The sequence below is a fragment of the Manihot esculenta genome, chromosome 11, assembly GCF_001659605.2.
Source record: "Manihot esculenta cultivar AM560-2 chromosome 11, M.esculenta_v8, whole genome shotgun sequence".
Lineage (NCBI taxonomy): Eukaryota > Viridiplantae > Streptophyta > Magnoliopsida > Malpighiales > Euphorbiaceae > Manihot > Manihot esculenta.
This window is the reverse complement of record NC_035171.2, coordinates 8,179,642-8,202,377: the sequence shown is the minus strand read 5'-3', so window position 1 is coordinate 8,202,377 and position 22,736 is coordinate 8,179,642. Positions and strand designations below refer to the sequence as shown.

Below are 22,736 nucleotides of genomic sequence, written 5' to 3'. Positions count from 1 at the left end.
AAACTTCGTTTGTTTATGAAAATAATTTATATTTTTTAAAATGTTTTAAAAAAATAATTTATTTTTCATTATTTAATTTTAATTTAAAAAATAAAATCATTATTATATCATACAATTCCAAGGTTACTTGATAAAACATTGAAAATATATTTAAAATTTTTAAAACTCACATAGCAAATTATAATTATCTACTTTATATATTCTTATATCTCTTAATTATATATATTCAATTATAATAAATATTATACATATATATAATATTATTTTGACATATATTATTTTTAATACAAATGACTTTTTTCGGTCAATTGGCCAATTAAAAATTAATAATAATAATTTACATGGCATGCCATTTAAATTATCAAATTACCACATAGATTATCAAATTTAAAAATTTACAGATTAATTAAAATTATACCATATCAGATTAATTAAATTAAAAGAATTGAATTAAAATACAAATGTTGGACTTTTTTATCAATCCATAAATTCGGGATAAATAGCTGAAAAAACTTGAAAACAGAGAGTATGGTTGAGTGAGTTTAATTGGATTTTAAAGATCAAACATACCTTGTATAAGAAAAAATCTTTCATACTATTGTAGCCAAGAGTTAAAGTCTTAAGTGATATAAAAGCAACCAATGATAGTAAGAAAAAACTTTGAAATATAAATTTAAAATTTTATGTAATTTTTAATTATGTGTATTTTTTTAATTCACATAATAAATAATAAATATTCATCGATTTTAATATTTTTAATTTACTCTGCTTTATATATTTATATTAATTTGAAATTTTAACGTATAGATTAATAGTGATGATGAACAATATTCAAAAACAAAATATCACTGGAAATTATATTTCTCAATTATATATATAAAAAAATACTTTTCTTTTTAAGTATAAACTTCAGTTATTAGCTAAACACTTATTTTATTCAAAAATATTTTAATAAAATTATGATTTATATTTTATTTATCTTAAAATTTGATTTTAATTATATTATTTTAATGCAAAATATGAATTTATGTATATACATAATATATATAATAACGAAGAGAAATGTTTTAGTTTATACATAATTTTGTAAAATCATATATAAAAACATTTGAGAAATTCATTTATTTTTTTTAAAAGAAATCAATTTATAAATACATAAATAAGAGATTTAAAGTTTACCTTTGAATGATAGGGTGCCATTGAAATTATTAACACTTATATCCAAGAATGTTAAATTTTTCAAATTCTTTAATTCTGCAGAATATTGTGGTAGAATGAAATAGAATGTTGTAATATAATGAATGTAAGGAAAACAAATCCAAGATTAATCAAACATACCTTGGATAGGAAATGAACCATTCATATCATACATCTCCCTAAGAATTAAAGTGTTGAGTGATGTAAGAGCTCCCAATGATGATAATATGCTTTTATTGAATCTATTCCCACTAATGTCTAACTTCTCCAATCTTTCAAAACCCGTAAAATATTCCGCATTTAAGTAAGAGTAATGAAAAAAAAATCAAATTTTTTTTATCAAAATTACAATTTAATCTAATAGTTTGATTGTCATACATATATATATTTCTTATTTATATATTCAATCCTAATAAATATTATATATATAGGAATTTATTATATTATTTTCGGTGATATTTATTTAAATTTATTATTAACTGTAATTTAAATGATAAAAAATAATTTTAATTATCTGTCAAATTTTATTTTATCAATAAAATGGCATTTTAATTAAATTTTTTATTTAATTTAAAAATATAATATATATTATGCATAAAATATAATAAATATAACATTTTTATTATTTTCCAATATGAGTTATAAATATTCATATTTATAATTTATTCATTAAATATTTGTTAAGTGTAATAACACATATCTAAGTTTAGGTGAATTAAATAATTTATCATCATTTTCATAATTTATATATAAAAAAATAGTGTGCTTCGCATTATAAACAATAGATTACTGTTTATTTTCTTAATAATTAAATAAAAATAAAAAATTTATCAAAATGTACAAACAAGTAAAAAAATCAGATTAACTAATGTATTAATTAATTTGATGAAGATTTTTTTTACAATAAATAATGAAAATTTTAACACTCCTATTTAAAATATATTTTATTTTACTGACTCGCATATAGTCAATATATAAATTGTAAATAAGAAAAAAAATATATTCTCTCCGTTTCAATTTTTTTTAATGTGCTTTTACACAAATATTAAAAAATATAATTTTTTATTAATTTTTTAATTATATCCATTTTAAATACATTAAATTTTATTAAATATTAAGAGATATTTTAAGAGATTTACTGAAAATAAAATAAATTAAATAGTACTATAATAATTAATTTATATATAATTTGTTTCACTTTAAACAAAAGGAACTAAGAAAACAATTCCAATAATCAAATATACCTTGATTAGGAAATGAACCTTCCATGTAATTGTAAGCGAGAATCAAAGTGTTGAGTGATGGACGAGCGGCCAATGATAATAAGATGCTATTATTGAAACTATTCCCACTAATGTCCAACTCCTCTAATCTTTGAAAGCCTGTATATCATATAACAACATGTATGTTATTTCATAACACAATTAATTAATTAATTAATTACTTTCACATAATTAAGTTACCAAAAAATAAATGTCTTGAAATAAAAAGTAATCTTAATTATCTCTCAAATTTTATTTTGTTAATAAAACGGTTTCTTAATTAAAATTTTTAATTAATTTAAAAATATAATATATATTAGCCCAGAGTATACTAAATATAATATTTTTATTATTTTTTGATATAAATTACACATTCAATTTGTAAGAATAATTTTATTAAAATATTTATATATACAAATTATTTATTAAATATATCTTAATATAATAAGACATATATAACATGAGATGAATCGAATAATTTATTTTAAATTTTTATATTTTAAATAAATAAATTAACGTGCTTCGCATTATTTATTTTATGTAAATAAATAAAAAAAATATTAAATTAGAGCTTCTGGAAAATAATTTATATTTTTTTTAAAAAAATATTTTTCACATAATAATTTATTTTTTATTATTTAATTCTAATCTAACAAAAAATCACTGAATATATATATATCATGTAATTCCAAAATTATATATTTATGATAACATATAGAAAATATATTTAAAAAAATTTAGAGTATTTTTAATTATATGTATTTTTTAATTATGTCAATATTTTTTAATATAAATGTAATATATATTCCTTTCATTTTATAATTTTTATTTATATTTCTTTTAGTTGTTCTAAAATTATTGCCTTTTTTTCATTATAATAACATATAATTGACTATTAATAGCCATATTTAATTTAATTTCATTTTATTTTTAAAAAATTTTTCAAAATATTTTTAGTATTTAATAAAATTTAATATTTTTAAGATGATAATAAAATGCTATTATTGAATTTGTTAACACTTAAATCCAACTCCTTTAATTTTAGAAAACCTGTATACCATACAATTTGTATGTTATTTTATGTCACAATTAATTAATTAATCACTTGCAAGAACCCAATTCATTGAATTTCAAATCCATAATTCTAAGTTGTCTAAAAAACATTTGAATTTGATTTTGCAGAACTATCATTTGACAATTCCAGTTAATTTTTTATAAAAAAATATTTATTTTATAAATGTAAAGGCAATTCATCTATAGGAATTTAAAGTTTATCTATAGTTTATATAATTAAAAACAGCACTTACAGTAGGAGCAGAAAAAAAAAAAATGTGAAATAAAACTTGAAAACAGAGAGCATGGTTGAGTGAGTTTAATTGGATTTTAAGATTGAATGATTTTTAAAGATCAAACATACCTTGTATAGGAAAAGAACCTTCCATTCTATTGTCGCTAAGAATCAAAGTCTTCAATGATATAAGAGCCCCCAACGATGATAAAATGATATTATTGAATCTATTCGAAGTCAGGTCTAAAACTTCAAGCTTCTTCAGTTTTGATAATCTTTCACAACCTGCATATGTTTTGAAATTAATATATATATATAAACCATAATAATCAAAGTTTTCATATCATACATCTTCCATGTTATTTGAGATAATAATTCCTAGACATTTTCATATCATGTTATTAATAGTAGAAATTATATCTAAATATTTTTATATTTAGAAAATAAATAGAAAAGTGAAAATAAAAATAAAATTAGAAGAGTATAGTATATTACCTTGGTCATCAATGGAACAATAAAAATGATTGTAGGATAAATTAAGAGTTTTGAGTTCTTTCAGTTGCTGAAACATCGACAAGTTTACATACCAAATATTTTCATCATGATAAAATGAATAACTCTCCCTAAAACTCTCCATATCATATTGTTGTGTATTGTTGAGCGAGAGTTCAATCACGTGACCTGTAGTTGAGTTGCACATGACACGCTCCCATTGACAACAATTGCTGGTTGGATCATCAATCCATGAAGGAAGAATATAGTCTGCGTCAAACCCATTTGATCCAACAAATGCCTTGAAATCTAAGAGAGCCAATCTCTCTTCTTCAAAGCAACCTTTGTTTCCATGGATTTGAATCCACAGAATCACAACACCCAACAATAAGCACTTTGCTATGTTAGCCAACTCCATTTGGAAATGCGATGCTCCCATCCACCACTCCTTCCCCTTATTTATATTCATTCATAACTCTATTAGTCTCCCATCACATCCCTAATAGACAAATATTGGATTTTTTTTTTTAACAAAAGGTAACTTTTAAAGTCTAGATCAATAAATTAATTAATAAGCTATTTTAATTTTTTAATGTGTAATAAATAAAATTATCAAATTTTTTCAAAAAATATTAAATAAATTTTAAAAAATAAATCAAATAAGCCTTTGAAGCAAAATAACATATTCATTTTTAAAGTTGATCAATGAGTTCTTACTCTCTATTCTTTTTTTTTCTTTTTTATCTATGGAATTAACTTTCTTTGATGATTAATTCATATTTTAAACTAAGCTGTAGATCAATTTTTAATGGTTTCTGCTTAATTTTGATTCAATTTAAATTTATATAATTTTTATTTTTTTTTAAATTCATAGTTGGAAGTATATCAAATTGTATTGCTAATTTCAATATTTTCAATAAAAATTTGAGAGAAAAGGTTTAGGATTGCCATCTTATAATTTCAATCTTAAATTGAGTTAAAAGTCATTAATTGATTTCCATATTGAATTTAATTGAACTAATGGTTTAATTTCAAACTTAACCATACTAGATGGATTTGAAGAGAAGGAATGGAAAGGAGTACAATTTGGTGTGAATTGTGGACCACAATCACTTCCACTTTGAAATTGAGGATTTGGAATGTTTTAGACTTTGCCATCAAATGACTTGATTCATTGACTTCTTTTTATTTATTTTTTTTTTGCAAATTATCATTAGTTATCAAGATTGAGTTTGGTAGAATTTTCGACTTCGCTTACAGTTTGCGAGTTATTTTGTGATCGGTGATTTTTTATATTTTGTGATTTTATTAGATTTATAGTTATTTTTTTTAATCTCTATTTCTAATTTTCCTCGCCAATTGTGGACGGCTTCTATTTTGCATGTTCTAGTCTTCTTTGACGAGGAATTTGTTCAATAAATTTGATTTGCTTGAGAATTTTTATATGACCCTAAAAGGGATCCGATTTCACTAATACTGAACTCTCGAGACCGCTACAACCAATTGATAAAAAAATAAATTTTATATTTTCATGAGTGATAATTTACTATGAGTATATATGATAGTACATATACTTTAGTTAGGATTGCTATTTATTTTACATTGATATTTTAGTTTTTTTTAACATTTCCATTTATAGAAATTTAAAAATAATTAAATAATAATTTACTTTATAAATAAATTTAAAATATTATTCTGGGATCATATTATTGTCAATATTTTGTACTTCAAAATACAGTGGTTTGTTATATTTTTAGTGATGTGTGATATTTTTCTCAAATTTTTTATCAAAACAACTTATATATCATAAAATCTTTGAGAATTTTATTCTACCCAAACTTATTGACGGGGATTTTAAGTCTTCCTGTATAAACAATAATTTCAATAAATCATTAATGTTTAACAACCACATCATATATAGGTCAATGATAGATAAGTGGTTTATTGTATTTTTTCAAAGTTTCCATTTAAATTGATAATATAATATTAAATTTTCAAAAATTTTATTTTATTTAAACGTATTGACCGAATCATCAAAATTTCTTTTTCAGATAACTATTTCAATAATTTATTAATTTCTTAAATCAATATCAAATATGGTTCGGTATACATTCAAAATTTTAATTACTACCACTATTTATTTGGCATTGATATTTACTTTTTTTTTTAAATTAAATGCAATAAATATATTAATGAAATATATTTAAAAATATTTTTATATTAAAATTTAATATTTTCATTTTAAAAAATAATTAAATAATAATTTACTTTATGAATAAATGTAAATTATTATTATTATAGAAAGCATATTGAAACAGATACACATGCAAGTTTAAAAATTCGAAACGTCAGTTAGTTTGAGAGATAGTTTAGAATGCTTAATCTGTTCAAGTTAAAAACATCTCACTCGATTTTCAAGTCTCAAATTCGACATAATAAAAAAAAATTAAGATATATATTTAAAAAGTTACCAAAAATTAAGATGAGTTCAAGTTTGCCTAAAAATTAAAATTAATAATATTATTTTAATTTCAAAGTGCTTTAAACTATTTAATATATGTTATTATTATTTATCATTGAAATAATTTTAAACAATTTTAGGTTGTAATAACTGCACATCTTGTATATAGTACAAAACTATATATAATTTTTTTTGAAAAAAATATAAAAAATAGCCACATCATATATAGTACAAAAGTTACAAGATATTTTTCTCACGTATGAACAATTCTTGGCGTACTAAAAACGTTTAGAAAGAAATATTTTATGAGCTATTAGAATAATATATTACATTGATAGTAGGCAAGTGATTTGTTGTAATCTATCAAACTTTCCAATCAAATTGGTAATATCATCAAAATTTCAAAACAAAAAATCCTAATTATTTCAATGGCCAAAATTCATAATAACTTTAATTTAAGTGGTCCACCCAATTTCATATGAGAAAATTCAGAACGTTCTTATATGCAAGTCTTAATCTAAATGAGGTTAATTATGTTTCATAATGCATGGAATAACTGTAAAATATATATGAGTATAAAACCTTTTTTTTTTCTTGTCAATCAATAGTTGTAAAACTAGTTAACTTCTTATATTTTTATTTATTAGTACTTTTAAAATTAGAATATATAAAATAGAAAAATAAAAGTAAAATTTAATTAATTTTTATTTTTAAAATTTAAAATATTTTTCAAAATTAATAAAAAGTTTTAAATATATTTATAAAAAATAGTTTATTCAATGAAGAGATTTTTTTTTTCCATATAAGAGAGGAAAAACATGATAAAGGACGTTCAAAATCCATCTAATGTGCCCAAGTCACGATCTAATTTCCAATGTAATAATAGGGTGTCGTTAATAAATGAAAAATTACAATTCAATTTCTATAATATGGAAAGAGTTACTAATTAATTTTTTAATTTAAAAAATATATTAAAATATTTATACTATTTTAATAAGTCTATTAATTAATTTTTTCATTAATTTTATCTATTAAATATTTTATTAAATAGTTCTTATGATTTTAAAAAAATTATTAGTTGATTCTTCAAATTTTTAAAATATATACTAATTAATTTTTTCATATTAGGAGCATTTTAGATTTTTTTTATAATATTTAATGGTTAAAATAAACGAAAGAATTAATTAGTAAACTTTTTTAAATATCAATAACATTTTAATGCATTTTTTAAATGTTTTAATAATTTTTTAAAATTAAAAAATTAACTAAAAATTTAAATAATATTTTTTTTCATAAAATAAAACAATCGATTCTATTAAAAATTTATTATTATTATTTACTAAAGTGGAAAAGTTTATATTATTATTTATTATTATTATTTACATATGCTTAAAATGGTGAAGTTGGTGAAGTGATGGATGCAGTTACCGACACTCTAAGAATTGAAAAAATTATATAAATTTATTTTTATTTCTAGTATTGGAAGAAAAATGGATTAAATTAATATAATTTTAGATGGAATATTATTATAAAAAATATAAGAAGCCAAGAACAATTAAAAAAAATGCTAAAAAAAATAGCAATAAACTTAGAATTTTATTAAATTTTTATAAACTTATTTTTTCGGACCGTGATGTTTTTAAAATTATGGTCGAGAAAATAACTATTAATGTATATAATAAATTCTTTTTCTTTCAATTTCCTTTTAAAATCTGTCTCATCATCATTTTTATTAGTCTCTTCATACCTTTTATCTCTCTCCAAATATTATAATTATAAATTATTTGATATATTATTATTAATATTTATTTCAGTGATTGAAATTTTATTTTTTGTGAAAAATAATTTATATTTAAAATATATTAATTAAAAAATATTTTATAATAATTTTTTTTATATATATTGCAGGTGACTAAAGATGTTTAGAAGGAGATGTTTTTGTAACCACTAGAAAAAAAGAAAGTAATTGTATTGATGGGAATGGTAGATAAGTAGTTTATTATATTCTCTTAAAATTTTTAATTAAAATAATAATATTATAAAATTTCAAGAATTTTAGTTTATTCAAACGTATTAACTGAAATTATTAAATTTCTTTTTAAATAATCATCTCAATAATTTAATAATTTCATAAATCAGTATATGTGATCTATTATTCATTTAAAATTTTCTAATTACCATTATATGACCAAACTTTAATTATAATTTTATTTACTTAAAAAAATGCAATAAATATATTAATGAAATATATTTAAAAATATTTTCAGGTTCAAATTTAACATTTTCGTTTTAAAAAATAATTAAATAATAATTTACTTTATGAATGAATCTAAATTAAATAATAATTTACCATTGAGTGGCCAAACTTCATAATCAACTTCAATTTAAGTGGCCCACAAGACATGGAATAACTGTAAAATATATTAGTATAAAAAAATATATGAGTATAATCAACTTCACAATTATTTTCTTTTTTTTCTTGTTAATTACTAGTAGTAAAACTTGTAAACTTATTATTTTTTAATTTATTAGGAATTCTAAAATTAGAATATATAAAATTGAAAAATAAAAGTAAAATCTAAAGAATTTTTATTTTCAAAATTTTTCTATTCTTAATTTTATTTTTAAAATTTACAATAAAATAAAATTAATTTTTAAAAAATTAAATTTATTAATAGAAACTTAAAATCTCTTTACAGATTCTTTACAATAATTTTTAAAAAAAAACAGAAGGAATCAACAAAAAAATCTAAAAATATAATTTAAGAGAAAAAATAGTTTATCTAATGAAGGACTTTTAAGAGGACTTGGTGTGAGACAGAGATGGAAAAGGAAAATAGAAGAGACAGAGATGGAAAAGGAAAATAGAAGAGACAGAGATGGAAAGGAGTGCAATTTGGTGTGATATGGAAAGGAGTGCAATTTGGTGTGATAAATGGACCACAGGCACTTCCATTTTGGAATTCCGGATTTGAAATAATTTAGACTTTGTCATCAAATGACTTAATTTATCGACTTAATTTATTGACTACTTTTTATTTATTTTTTCTTTTTTCTTTTTTTATTTTAATATTGTGCAAATTATCATTAGTCGTCTAAGGTTTTCGACTTCGCCTGTAGTTTATCGAATTACTTTATGATTAGTGATTTTTTACATTTTGTGGTTGTATTAGATTTATAATTTTTTATTTAACTTTATCTATAATTTTCCTTGTCGATTGTGGACGACTTCTATTTTGCATGTTCTAGTCTTCTCCAACGAGGGATTTGCTCGATAAATTTAATTTACGTGAGGGTTTTTATATGACTCCAAAAAGAATTTGATTTTAGTGACATTGAATTTTCAAGACCGCACTGTTAAGTCCGGCGATCTCTGCTTCGGTATATCATTATTTAGTTAAACTCTAAATGCCTCCCTTTTATAATAGTGCTTAAATGATCAATGTACTTATTTTATTTTGGTTTATAAAACTTTAAAAATAATTAAATAATAATTTACTTTATGAATAAATTTAAAATATTACTTTGGGACCATGTTGTTGCCAATATTTTTAATGATATATCGTATTTCACTTAAATTTTCTATCAAGACAACTATACATAAAAAGAATTTTGAGAATTTTATTCTACTCAAACTTATTGACTGGGATATTTAAGTCTTGCACAATAATTTCAATAAATCATTAATGTTTAACAATTATAGTCGATGATAAATGAGTGATTTATTGTATTTTTTTAAAATTTTCTATTAAATTAATAATATTATTAAAATTTTAAGAATTTTATTCTATCTAAACGTATTGATTGTATCATTAAAATTTCCTTTTCAGATAACCATCTTAATAATTTATTAATTTCTTAAATTAATATCAAATGGTTCCATATGAATTCAAAATTTCCTAATTACCATTCTATGACCAAATTTTAATTGGTACCACTATTTATTTGGCATTGATATTTACTTTTTCTTTTAAAAAAATACAACAAAATATTAATGAAATATATTTAAAAATATTTTAATATTAAAATTTAACATTTCCATTTAAAAAATAATTTACTTTTTGATAATATCATCAAAATTTCAAAAAAAAAAATTCTAATTACCATTCAATGCCAAACTTCATAATCACTTTAATTTAAGTGGCCCACACAATTCTCTATGAGAAAATTCAGATCAACTCTATATACAAGTCTTAATCTAAAATAAAATTAATTATGTTTTAATAAATAAAATTAACTTTTTTAAAACATTAAATTTATTAATGAAAACTTAATATCTTTTTACAGAATCTTTACAATAATATTTTTAAAATTTTCGAATCAATAACTAATGAAGGATTTTTTTCCGCAAATGACAAAGGGCGTCAAAAATCCATTTAAGGATCTTTGATTTAATGTGGCTAAGTCATAATCTAATTTCCAATGCAATAATAGAGGTTGAAAAAATTATTATTCAGTATTTATGATATAAAGAAATTTATTAATTAATCTTTTTATTTTAAAAAATATACTAAAATATTTTGAACATTTAAAAAAATTTACTAAATAGTTTTTATAATTTTAAAAAATTTATTTATTGATCCCTTAAATTTTTAAAAAATATATTAATTAGTTCTTTTATATTATAGATATTTTAGATTTTTTTATAACATTTAACGGTTAAAATTAATAGAAAAATTAATTAGTAAATTTTTAAAATATTAAAGACATTTTAATACATTTTTTAAAATTGAGAGATTAATTAATAAATTTTCTCTCATCTTAAAAATTAAATAGTAATTTTTTCTTCATATACAATAAAATAACTGATTCTATTAAAAATTTATATTTTTATTTATTATTATTATTTACATAACTCATTAAAATGGTGAAGTGATGAATGTAGTTACCAACTTGCTGAGAATTGAAAAACTTACGTAACTTTACCTCTATTTCTATTATTGAAAGTCAAATGAGTTAAATCAGATGGATTATCAAATTACCTAGAAATTAAATTAATATAATTTTGGATGAAAAATCTTTAAAAAATTATAAGAAATTAAAAATATTAAAAAAAAAATCATATTAGTGGACTTAGAATTTTATTAAGTCTTTACAAACTTATTTTATATGATTCTTTTTCCTTCAATTTTTTGAGTCTCTCTTTCACCATCATTTTCATTCATCTCTCCATAGTTTCTCCATGTATTTATCTCTCTCAAAATATTATATTTATAAATAATTTCATATACTATTACTAATACTTATTTTAGTGATTTAAATTTTATTTATTTGTAAAAAAAATTTATATTTAAAAAATATCAATTAAAGAAAATATTTTATAACAAAATACTTTATTTTTTATTAATTAATTTTGATTTAAAAATTAAAATATATTAATAATTTTATATAGTTGATATTTTAATAAAATTTTTAAAATACATAAAATAATACATTTTTATTTTGATAAAATTTTATATAGTTGATATTTTGATATATATTTATGAAATTTAAAAAGTAAAATAAAATAAATATATTTAAGAATATTTCATGTTAAAATTTAATATTTCCCTTTGTAAAAAATAAATAATAATTTACTAGATAAATAAATTTAAAATATTACTCTGAGAATCATATTATTATATTTTATTTTCATTATTAAAGATAATAACAATTCCTTATTTTAATATATTAAATCAACTTTATGAAATTTACTATATATTTTAATTTTTTTTACGAACTTTATTTGTTATATATTTATAAATTTTTATATAATTAATATATTAATATTCTTTAATAACAACAAAATTACATCCTCACCTTACCTTTTTTTTTTTAATTTAATTTTTTTCCAGAATTTTGTTTACTTTATATATATATATAAAATTTTCTCCAATTCCATTTATTTTAAGTTCAAGTGTTTTAAAATATTTATTATTATTCTTATTGAAATAATTCTAAATATATACTTATACCACTTTACTATTTCATGTTAACTCATTAAAAATTTAAATTAGAATTATAATTTATTGAATATCAAAATTTACAAAAATTATATCAATTAAACACATTAATTATAATATTGATAATTTATAAAAATAAGTCATAAATAATTTAATTTATTACTAACTGTAAAATTTTATTGATTAAATTTTAAATATTTATAAAATGATAAAACTATATTCATATAACTTTTTCAATTTATAATAATTCATTTAAAATACAGGTAGTTAGTAATATGTGATAATTTTTATTTTTCAATAAATTATCAATAATATAATTAATTATTTATAAAAAAATAATATAATTAATTTGTGTTTAATCGTTATAATTTTTAAATTTTTTTTAACTCATTTAATTGTTATGATCAATAACAACAACATCATAATAGATAAATGATTTATTGTATTTTCTTAAAAATTTTAATTAAATTGATAATATTATTGAAATTTTAAAAGTTTTATTCTATATAAAGGTATTGACTGAGATTTTTTTCAGAAAAAGAAAAAACGAAAATTTCTAATTACCAATTAATGGCCAAACTTCGTATTCATATGAGAAAATTCAAACTATCTCTATATGCAAGTCTTAATTTAAATGAGATTAATTATGTTTCATAATACATAGAATAACTATAAAATATATGAGTATAACAAAATACTAATTATTAGTGAGATTGAAGCATTTTATAAAATACAAGAAGTTGAGAATGCTAAAAAAAGAAAAATTATAATGGACTTAGATTTTATTTGTTTATAAAAAATAATTTATATTTAAAAATATTAATTAAAGAAAATATTTTATAACAAAATAATTTATTTTTTATTAATAAATTTTGATTTAAAAATTAAAATATATTAATAATTTTATATATTGATATTTTAATTAAATTGATAATATTATCAAATTTTAAAAATATTTATTATATCTAAACGTATTGACTGAGATCGTCAATATCATATTTTCGTGCATTGTTAAGCAAGAGTTTAATACCATATTTTCGTGCATTGTTAAGCAAGAGCTCAGTTACGTGACCAGTGGTTGAGTTGCAAATGACACGCTCTCATTCACAACAATTGCTGATTGGATTATCAATCCATGAAGGAAGAAGATGGTGTTGGAATCTAAGAGAGTCGATCTCTCTTCTTCAAAGCAACCTTTGTTTCCCTTAAATCTAAGAGAGCCAATATTATTCTTTTTTTTCTTTTAACAAAAAGGCAACCTTTAAAATCTAGATCAATAAATAAATTAATAAGACATTTAATTTTTTGAAGTGTAATTAATAAAACTATTAAATTTTAAAAAATATCAAATAAATTTTAAAAAATAAATCAAATAAACTTTTAAAGCAAAATATTCTCTCTTTTCTATAATTTTTATCCACTTTTTTTATATTTATTAAAAAATATAATTTTTTTTATTAACTTTTCAATTACACACTCTAAAATACATTAAATTTTATTTCACACATATTTAAAACTTATGTTTTGAAAATGTGATGCTACTATCCATCACTCTTTTTTTCTATATATAACTTTTACCTTTTAGAATTCAAAGTTGAAATCATATCAAATTCTAGAGATTACATTGCCAATTTCAATATTTTTAATAAAAATTTGAAAGGAAGTGTTTAGAATGGTCATCTTAGATATTTTCAATCTTAAATCTGAGTTAAAAATTATTAATCGATTTTCATCTCAAACTTAATTAAACTAATAGTCTAATTTCAAATATAACCGTACCTGGACAGAAATATTTTCAATCCTAAATTTGAGTTAAAAATTATTAATTGATTTTCATTTCAAACTTAATTAAGTTAATGATTTAATTTTAAATATAACCGTATCGAACGGATTTTGAAAACGAAAATGAAAGAAAACAAAATTGAAAGGAGTACAATTTGGTGTAGTATGTGGGACCACAATTCCTTTCAATTTGAAATTTGAGGTTTGGAATAATTTAGACTTTGTTGACGTAATTCATTGATTTCTTTTTATTTATTTTTTATTTTGATATTGTGCAAATTATTGTTAGTCGTCAGGCTTGTGTTTGATAGGATTAAATCATTGATTTTTTAAATTTATTTTTTATTTTGATATTCTACAAATTATCATTAGTTGTCGGATTGAGTTGGATAGAATTTTCAAATTATATGGTGCATTAATAAAAAAAATATTTAAATTATATTTTATATTTTTTTATTATATTTTAATTTTTTAAAAATTAACTTTAACTAATATTCAAATTCAAAATCTCACATTTTTGGAAGAAGTCTGTTACTAATAAAATAAAGGCATGAAATAAAACCAATTGATAAAAAAAATAATTTATACGTTTTCTTTTTCCTCTGTTGTCATCATTTACAATGAGAATATATATGATAATCTGCATACTTTAATTAGATTACTATTTTTGATATTTTACTTTTTCTTTTTTAAAAATAACATTTCCGTTTATAAAAATTTAAAAATAATTAAATAATAATTTACTTTATGAATAAATCTACAATATTACTCTAGAAATCATTTTATTGACAATATTTTGTATTTCAAAACGGAGTGAATTGCTATTACTTTAAAAATTATGTTATTGCCAATATTTAATTTATTATTAACTGTATTTAAAATTTTATTGATTAAATTTTAAATTTTTATAAAATAATAAAATTATAATCAATTTATAATAATTCATTTGATCAATTTTTACTTTTTTAATAAATTATTGATAATATAATTAATTGTTTATAAAAAATAATATAATTAATTTGTGTCTAATCAATTTGTGTTTAATATAAAATATAATTATATATTCAGCTATTTTAATTTATAATAAAACTAAAAATTTCTATTTTGAAAATTAATTTTATTATATCAAAATTTGTTGAGTGGAATATTTAAGTCTTTCTGTATAGACAATAATTTTAATGAATCATTATTTTATTTTTCTCAAAATTTCTAATTAAATTTGATAATATTATTAAAGTTTTAAAAAATTTATCCTATCTAAAAGTATTGACTGAGATTTATTTTAGAAAAAAAAAAAAATTCCTCATTACCATGTGAATGGCCAAACTTCATAATCACTTTAATTTAAGTGGTCCACCTAATTTCATATGAAAAAATTCAGACCATCTCTATATGCAAGTCTTAATCTAAATGAACTTAATTATATTTTATAATACATAGAATAACTGTAATATATATTTTCATTTATTAGTACTTTTAACATTAGAACATATAAAATAGAAAAACAAAAGTAAAATTTAATTAACTTTTATTTTCAAAATTTTACTATGCTTAGTTTTAATTTTAAAATTTACCATGAACTTTTTAAAAAAATTAAATTTATTAATGGAAACTTAATATCTCTTTACAAAAATATTTTTTAAAATTTTTTCGAATCAATATATTTTCTTAAGAAAAAAATAGTTTATCCAATAAAGGGAAAGAAATGATAAAGGACACGAAAAATCCATTTAAGAGATCTTTATTAGTAAAAAGGAAAAGTTATTATTTCATTTTCATACGAAAAAATTTATTAGTTAATTTTTTAATTTTAAAAAATATATTAAAATATTTTTAACATTTTAAAAATTTTATTAGTTAGTCTTTCTATTAATTTTAGCCGTTAAATATTTTATTAAATAATTTTTATAATTTTAAAAAATTTATTAATTGATCCTTTAGATTTTTTAAAAAATACTAATTAGTCATTCTATATTAGGGATATTTTAAATTTTTTAATAATATTTAATGGTTAAAATTAATGAAAAAATTAACTAACTAGAAATTAAATTAATATAATTTCATATGAAAGATCATTAAAAAAAAATACAAAAAGTTAAGAACGCTAAAAAAAAATGATACAGCGGACTTAGAATTTTCTTAGATTGTGATGTTTTTAAAATTGTGGTCCAGAGAATGACTATTATCGTATATAATAGCCTACATGCTTCTTTTTCTTTCGGTCTCTCCATCATTTCCATTCATCTCTCCGTATCTTTATCTCTCTCTAAATATTATAATTATAAATCATTTCATATATTATTATTAATACTTATTCCAGTTATTTAGATTTTATTTATTTATGAAAAATAATTTATATTTAAAAAATATCAATCAAATAAAATACTTTATAATAAATAATTTATTTTTATTATTTAATTTTGTTTTAAAAATTAAAATATATTAATAATTTTATATATTAATATTTTAATAAAATTTTCAAAATATGAAAAATAATATATTTTTATTTTAATAACAAAAATATTTTTCTTTAACCATTTTTTTATTGACTTAAATGTTAAAAATATAAAATATTCTTTTGAAATAAATAACCTAGTGGTGAAGAGGATCAAGGAAAGCGAAAGTGAAAAGAAAGAGCAGGGGGAGACGAAGGGAAAGTAAGCCTGAGCAAGGCTTCCAGGCTTCTGTGCATCTCTTTGTTGTCTTTTTTGTTGCTTTTATTGATTGGTCTTCTTTGGTTTTTTGTTTTGGATCACTTTGGCCTTCCTATGGAATCACCTCTACTCTTTGTTCTTCTCCATCATAAAATAAGGTCAATTGATCCAAAAAAACTCAACTTTTGCATGTATTTATATTTTAATTAAATTTTTTAATTTTTGGTTTAATTAGTTTAATATTTATTTTTATTTATATATTTTGATTTTTAGATTTTAATTTGGTTAAATTTATACTGGATTTTAAACTTTTGGATACCATTCAGTTATTCTCTCGTATACCGTCATAAATTTTAGTTAAATAAAATATATGATGCATAAATTAAAAAAAAATATTTTATTTTATTTTTTTAATAATTAATTTAACTAATATTCAAATTCAAAATTTCACAACTTTATTACTAATAAAATAAAGGTATGAAATACAATCAATTGATAAAAAAAAATAACTTTCATGTTTCCATCAGTGATAATTTATAATGAGAATAAATGATAGTTCAGATACTTTAATTAGGATTACTATTTATTTGGCATTGACATTTTACCTTTTTTAATAAAAAAAATACAATAAATATATTGCTGAAATATATTTAAGAATATTTCATATTAAAATTTAATATTTCCATTTATATAAATTTAAAAATATTTAAATAACAATTTATTTTATGACTAAATTTAAAATATTACTCTGGAATCATGTTATTGCCAATAATTTTAATGATGTGTGATATTTCTCTTAAAATTTCCATCAAGACAGCTCTATATCATAAAAATTTTAAGAACTTTATTCTATCCAAACTTATTGATCGGGATATTTAGGTCTTCCACAATAATTTTAATGAATCATTAATGTTTAACCACCACAGTCAATGATAGATAATTGATTTATTGTATTTTCTCAAAATTTTCAATTAAATTGATAATATTATCAAATTTTCAAAAATTTTATTATATCTAAATGTATTGACCGAAATCATTAAAATTTCTTTTTCATATAACCATCTAATAATTCATTAATTTCTTAAATCAATATCAAATATGTTCATATGCATTCAAAATTTCCTAATTACTATTCTGTGATTAAACTTTAATTAGTACCACTATTTGCTTTGCATTGATAATTACTTTTAAAAAAAAAAATGCGACAATATATTAATGAAATATATTTAAAAATATTTTCATATTAAAATTTAACATTTCCATTTAAAAAATAATTTACTTTTTGTTAATATTGTCAAAATTTAAAAAAAAAAAATCCTAATTATCATTCAATGGCCAAACTTCATAATCACTTTAATTTAAGTGATTATGATTCCTAGTACAAGTGAGAGACTACTAGAAATTCCTAAATGATAACCATTTCAATATGATTCTTCGTATTCTCTTCCGTTATTTCACCACTTTGAAAGAAAAGTTGAGGTAGACATTCATTAAATGTCAATATTGTGCTAGCAATTTGATATAAAATTTCTACTTCATATACTTTTGTTTTTGACTCTAACATTATTTAAATGCTAAATTAATGTAGGGTGAGTTTCAGGATGTGCATTTATAGATCAAAGAAAATCTGTCATCTCAGGACGTTGGTGATTAGTCAAATCAGTTCAGCAATCTTAATGGCATCAACAAAGCATTGAAGGGGAGATGGATCGAAGCTTTTATCTTTCTTCTGTGACACTAAGCAATGAACCCTAAATCAATTGCAACACTAACATAGGATTTGTGGAGTAAAACTTACGGTTATTAAACATTATAATAGTATGTATGATGTTAGTGTATTAGTGAAATAGTGGACCAAGACATAGAAGTAGTAAAAATTTGAAATTGAGGAATTGGTATTTTCTAGTCCTACTCCTATCAAAATAAGGAAGTAACTAATGTGAAGGAAATCTTAAAAAATTTCAATCAGGTAAACAATTTTCATGCTTAGAAATGGATTAGGATGATTAAAGATTATATTTTTTTTCCCTATATCTTTATCATTGTATAACTTCTCTGCATACATACACTTCATTATATATTCTTTGGTTGATCCTGCCCTGAGTTGGACAGTTCCAGAATTTTTTTTGTTGTTGACAAGAAACCATTCTTAAGGCAATCAGTATTTCGTTGTTTATTTATCAAATGTCAATCAGCTCGGGTGGAAATAGAATGTAAGAAAGTGTGAGAGAGATCAAGTATTATTAGGTAAGTATGCTCAAAGGAAGGAAATTAATTACATACCTGTGAAGTGAAGTGAAGGCATCCAATCAACTCAAAGCCATTGATGAGTGTAAGCAATCCTCTTACAGCAATAGAGCACTAAAAATTAAACCCAAAAAGGGGGTTTATCAAGATTAACATTTCTCAGAATTTATGAATAAATTACATACCAAAAATAAATAAATACATAAATAAATTCATTACAAAGTTAGCATTGAATTATGCAAGAAAGCAGAAATCCGAAAAGGGCTTTTCACATCAAACTTACACCCATCCTATTGACCATTGAGCTTCTATGTGCACTACAAATATACAAATTTCTAAAGCTAGCAGCTGCATGCGTTTAACATATCTAACTGAAGCAGATTTAAAAGTTGCAAAGGCCATATCACTTGATAAATATATACATAAAAGCATCTTCTAACTGTCTTTTTTTGGGGAACATATAAAATTGGCTGCACCTTTACGTATGCAAAAACAACCCTCCAATATATGAAATGCAAAGTATTAATATGTGAAGCTCAATCACCTGAAAAACCAAAGTAATTTACATTACTATAACCCATTGCTTAAGATAAGAAGCCAGCTTAAACTGCAAATAATAAGGATGATAAAGTACCTATACAAGGTACAAAATGAAATATGTGTTTCAAACTCCTCTGATCTATAATCAACATGTTACTACAGTATGTAACATATAAAACTGCATAAATCTTAATAGAAATAAACTTACAGTATGTCGTCCATAACTCCATATATAATTCTGGAGACATGATTCAATTTAAGATGCTTCTCGTCTTTTTCTGATAATCACATTAGAGAAGAAGCATCCTGAAAGAAACAAAAGCAAGGACATTGAGCATATAAAATTTTGTTATAGGTAAGTCATGCATCCAATACACCATACCATAAGAACCAAATGTATTTGAACTATCTCCTTGCACACATTTAGCAGCAACTTACGACCAACAAAAAGTCTAGGCAAAAAATACATGACAAAAAAAAAAGACAGCACTGCATTTTAAAGGAATAACAATGGTAATGAATTGTGTAGCTACACAAATATAACAAAAGTTTTGTTAGAGATTTTTCAGAAATTTCGCAAATTAAAGATAAATCAAGCCACAATAGGTAAACTAAAGAGCAAAGACCAGAAGCATACACACACTAGATCACAGTGGAATAGAAATTTTGTAATTTTAATTAGTAGAACAACCACAAAAGCCGAGAAGAAAATGATGACGAAAGGAAGGAAGAAAACATGAAAAAGAATAAGAAAATAAACAACCCATGAACCTCTAAGGAAAAAGTAGATAATAAAACAAAAGAGAACTTAAAAATGTACGAAAATTAAAGATAAACGAAACCGCAGTTAAACGACTGAATGGAGGATAAAAAAACATGCAAATCATTCAAAACAAATAAAATAAGCAAACAATTAGAGAAGCATTAGTTACATCCTCAACTTACCTATCATAGCAGAATCTCCCAATCAAAACCAAAAATAAATCACAGCAAGACATAGAAAAGAAAAAAAATGAAAATCATAAATATAAATAAACTTAGACATAGAGAGAAAGCAAGAACAAAACTCGATTACCCATCAACATTAGAAAAATACTCACCAGCTCTCCACCATAAATCACGCCTAATAATGGAGCAACCAAGGGAAATGATGTTTATGAAGCATGAATGGCACCATCTGTACTAACCCACTTCGGAATTAGATGACAGTATAAGCACAGGGCTACCAGCATCCTCAAAAGAATTCCAAATCCAAACTGAACAGCACAATCATCCATGGCATAGAACCTATAATTTATAACACATGAATATTAGTTAAATGTAATTAATCCTAATGACAAAGTAACCCTACCAGAACATGTAGTATTTATACCTCAACATGCATAAACATATAGTAAACGGTATGTTAACTGAACACACTAACCAAGAAGAGTGAAAGCAAATGGAATATAGCAAGCATATATACAACATAAAAAATTCAAAGTTCGCTTGTTCTTTTAAGAGTTTATTATGATAGCTTTTGTGACAAATTGCTCCAGTTCTCTGAAGAGCTAAAAGCATTCCAAAATACTAGGTCATACTGATTTTAAGATTTACATTATATATCAAAGACAAAATTGATTAAATGAACATTACATCTGATTTCACTTCATAACCGAGCTCTTTCAATGCTCTTCCTAAAACACAGTTCACAGTTTCATCAATTTCTAAAATCCAAATTACTCTTAATACATTTAAACTGCATTTAGCCCAAAATGACTCAGAATCTAAATGAATTATGAAACTGAAAGTAAAAAATTCAAACAATTAGCAATCCAAAAAAATCAATATAGAAAAAGAGCATCCAGTTTATCAGTAACTGAATAGCCAAAAGTACCAAGGAATTCATAATTTTTACAACTGATAAATGGCACCCGACTTGGAAGGGAAAAAGAGTTCCCGAAGTGTTGAATCCACCACTCGGCACCTCTAAAAGAGAAAACAACTCAATTTAACATCAAAACTAAAATAGCAAAGAGAAGAAAGAGATGGTGAAAATAGCATACGTGCATTCTCAAATCAAACGAAGGAAAACTGAACCGCAGGAATTGAAGGAAAATAGGAAGCATAGGGCAAAACAATGGCCGATAAAAGAGATATAAATTGGGAGGAGAAAGGAAAGGAAGGGAAACGAACAAAGCTACGAAGAAAAACGCTGTTTTACATCTATAGCGAGCGAGCAAGGGAGAGAATAAGAGTAGCAGAAATACAGGCTTTAAATGGAAGCAGGCCAGCCCAGAAAAGCTCTCTATACGGCCCAACTTTAGTTTAATTTTCAATTCGCTAAATGGTGAAATTTATATTCATAAGTGTTAAAAATATTAAATTTATTTTTCAGTTTAAAAATATTCATAAATTATCATTAAAAAAATTAAAATTTTTAAAACAATACAAAACAAATCAGATGGAGCATAATATTCTTATTTAACCTTTTAACTATAGTTCAAAGGCATTTTTGGATAAAAGAAATTAAATTTTATATTTTTTATCTTATTAATAATTGAAAGATAAATTTAGCTTTTTTACTTTTTACGGTTATTAAACTAAGTATAAAATTATATACTACACAATAAGTTATTTACGATATTCTTTAATTTTTAAGCTTCATTTATTTTTAAAAAAATATTTTTAAAAAATATTTTTCATATTTTTAACATTTAAAACACTTAAATAATTTAATTACAAAAAATAAATCATTTTAAGAAAAATAATTTTCTCATATGAAGAAAGAAAGCTATTTTCCATACCACTTTTATATATAAATTTATTAATAAATTTTATTTTTTAAATTAAAATTAAATAATAAAAATAATTTATTTTGTTAAAAAAAAT

General features: G+C 21.1%; 1 protein-coding gene across 5 annotated transcripts; it reads right to left on the bottom strand.

The window, feature by feature from the left end:
- Positions 1 to 1,198: 1,198 nt before the first annotated feature.
- Positions 1,199 to 22,058, bottom strand: LOC110607710 (receptor-like protein 13). 5 transcript variants are annotated; one of them, XM_043961562.1, is made up of 9 exons: positions 21,911 to 22,058; positions 21,742 to 21,833; positions 20,941 to 21,152; positions 20,074 to 20,171; positions 19,362 to 19,439; positions 4,243 to 4,693; positions 3,877 to 4,032; positions 2,442 to 2,579; positions 1,199 to 1,479 (listed from the first exon to the last, which is right to left on the bottom strand). In XM_043961562.1, the coding sequence occupies exons 6-9, from the start codon at positions 4,676 to 4,678 to the stop codon at positions 1,325 to 1,327; spliced, it is 885 nt and encodes a 294-aa protein (XP_043817497.1). In that variant the 5' UTR covers positions 4,679 to 4,693; positions 19,362 to 19,439; positions 20,074 to 20,171; positions 20,941 to 21,152; positions 21,742 to 21,833; positions 21,911 to 22,058; the 3' UTR covers positions 1,199 to 1,324. The 5 variants fall into 5 exon arrangements, 4 of the variants coding, with proteins under 4 accessions (XP_043817497.1, XP_043817496.1, XP_043817499.1 ...); XM_043961561.1 differs by having other exon boundaries at positions 20,966 to 21,152; XM_043961564.1 differs by lacking the exon at positions 4,243 to 4,693 and having other exon boundaries at positions 20,966 to 21,152.
- Between the last annotated feature and the right edge of the window lie 678 nt (positions 22,059 to 22,736).

Coding starts and splice junctions, on each gene's coding strand:
- LOC110607710 (XM_043961562.1), bottom strand. CDS start 4,678: ATGGGAGCATCGCATTTCCAAATGGAGTTGGCTAACATAGCAAAGTGC. Junction 2,580..3,876: donor AGGTTCTTTTCCTATACAAG/GTATGTTTGATC, acceptor TATGATATACAG/GCTTTCAAAGATTAGAGGAG. Junction 1,480..2,441: donor AGGTTCATTTCCTAATCAAG/GTATATTTGATT, acceptor AATATTTTACGG/GTTTTGAAAGATTGGAGAAG.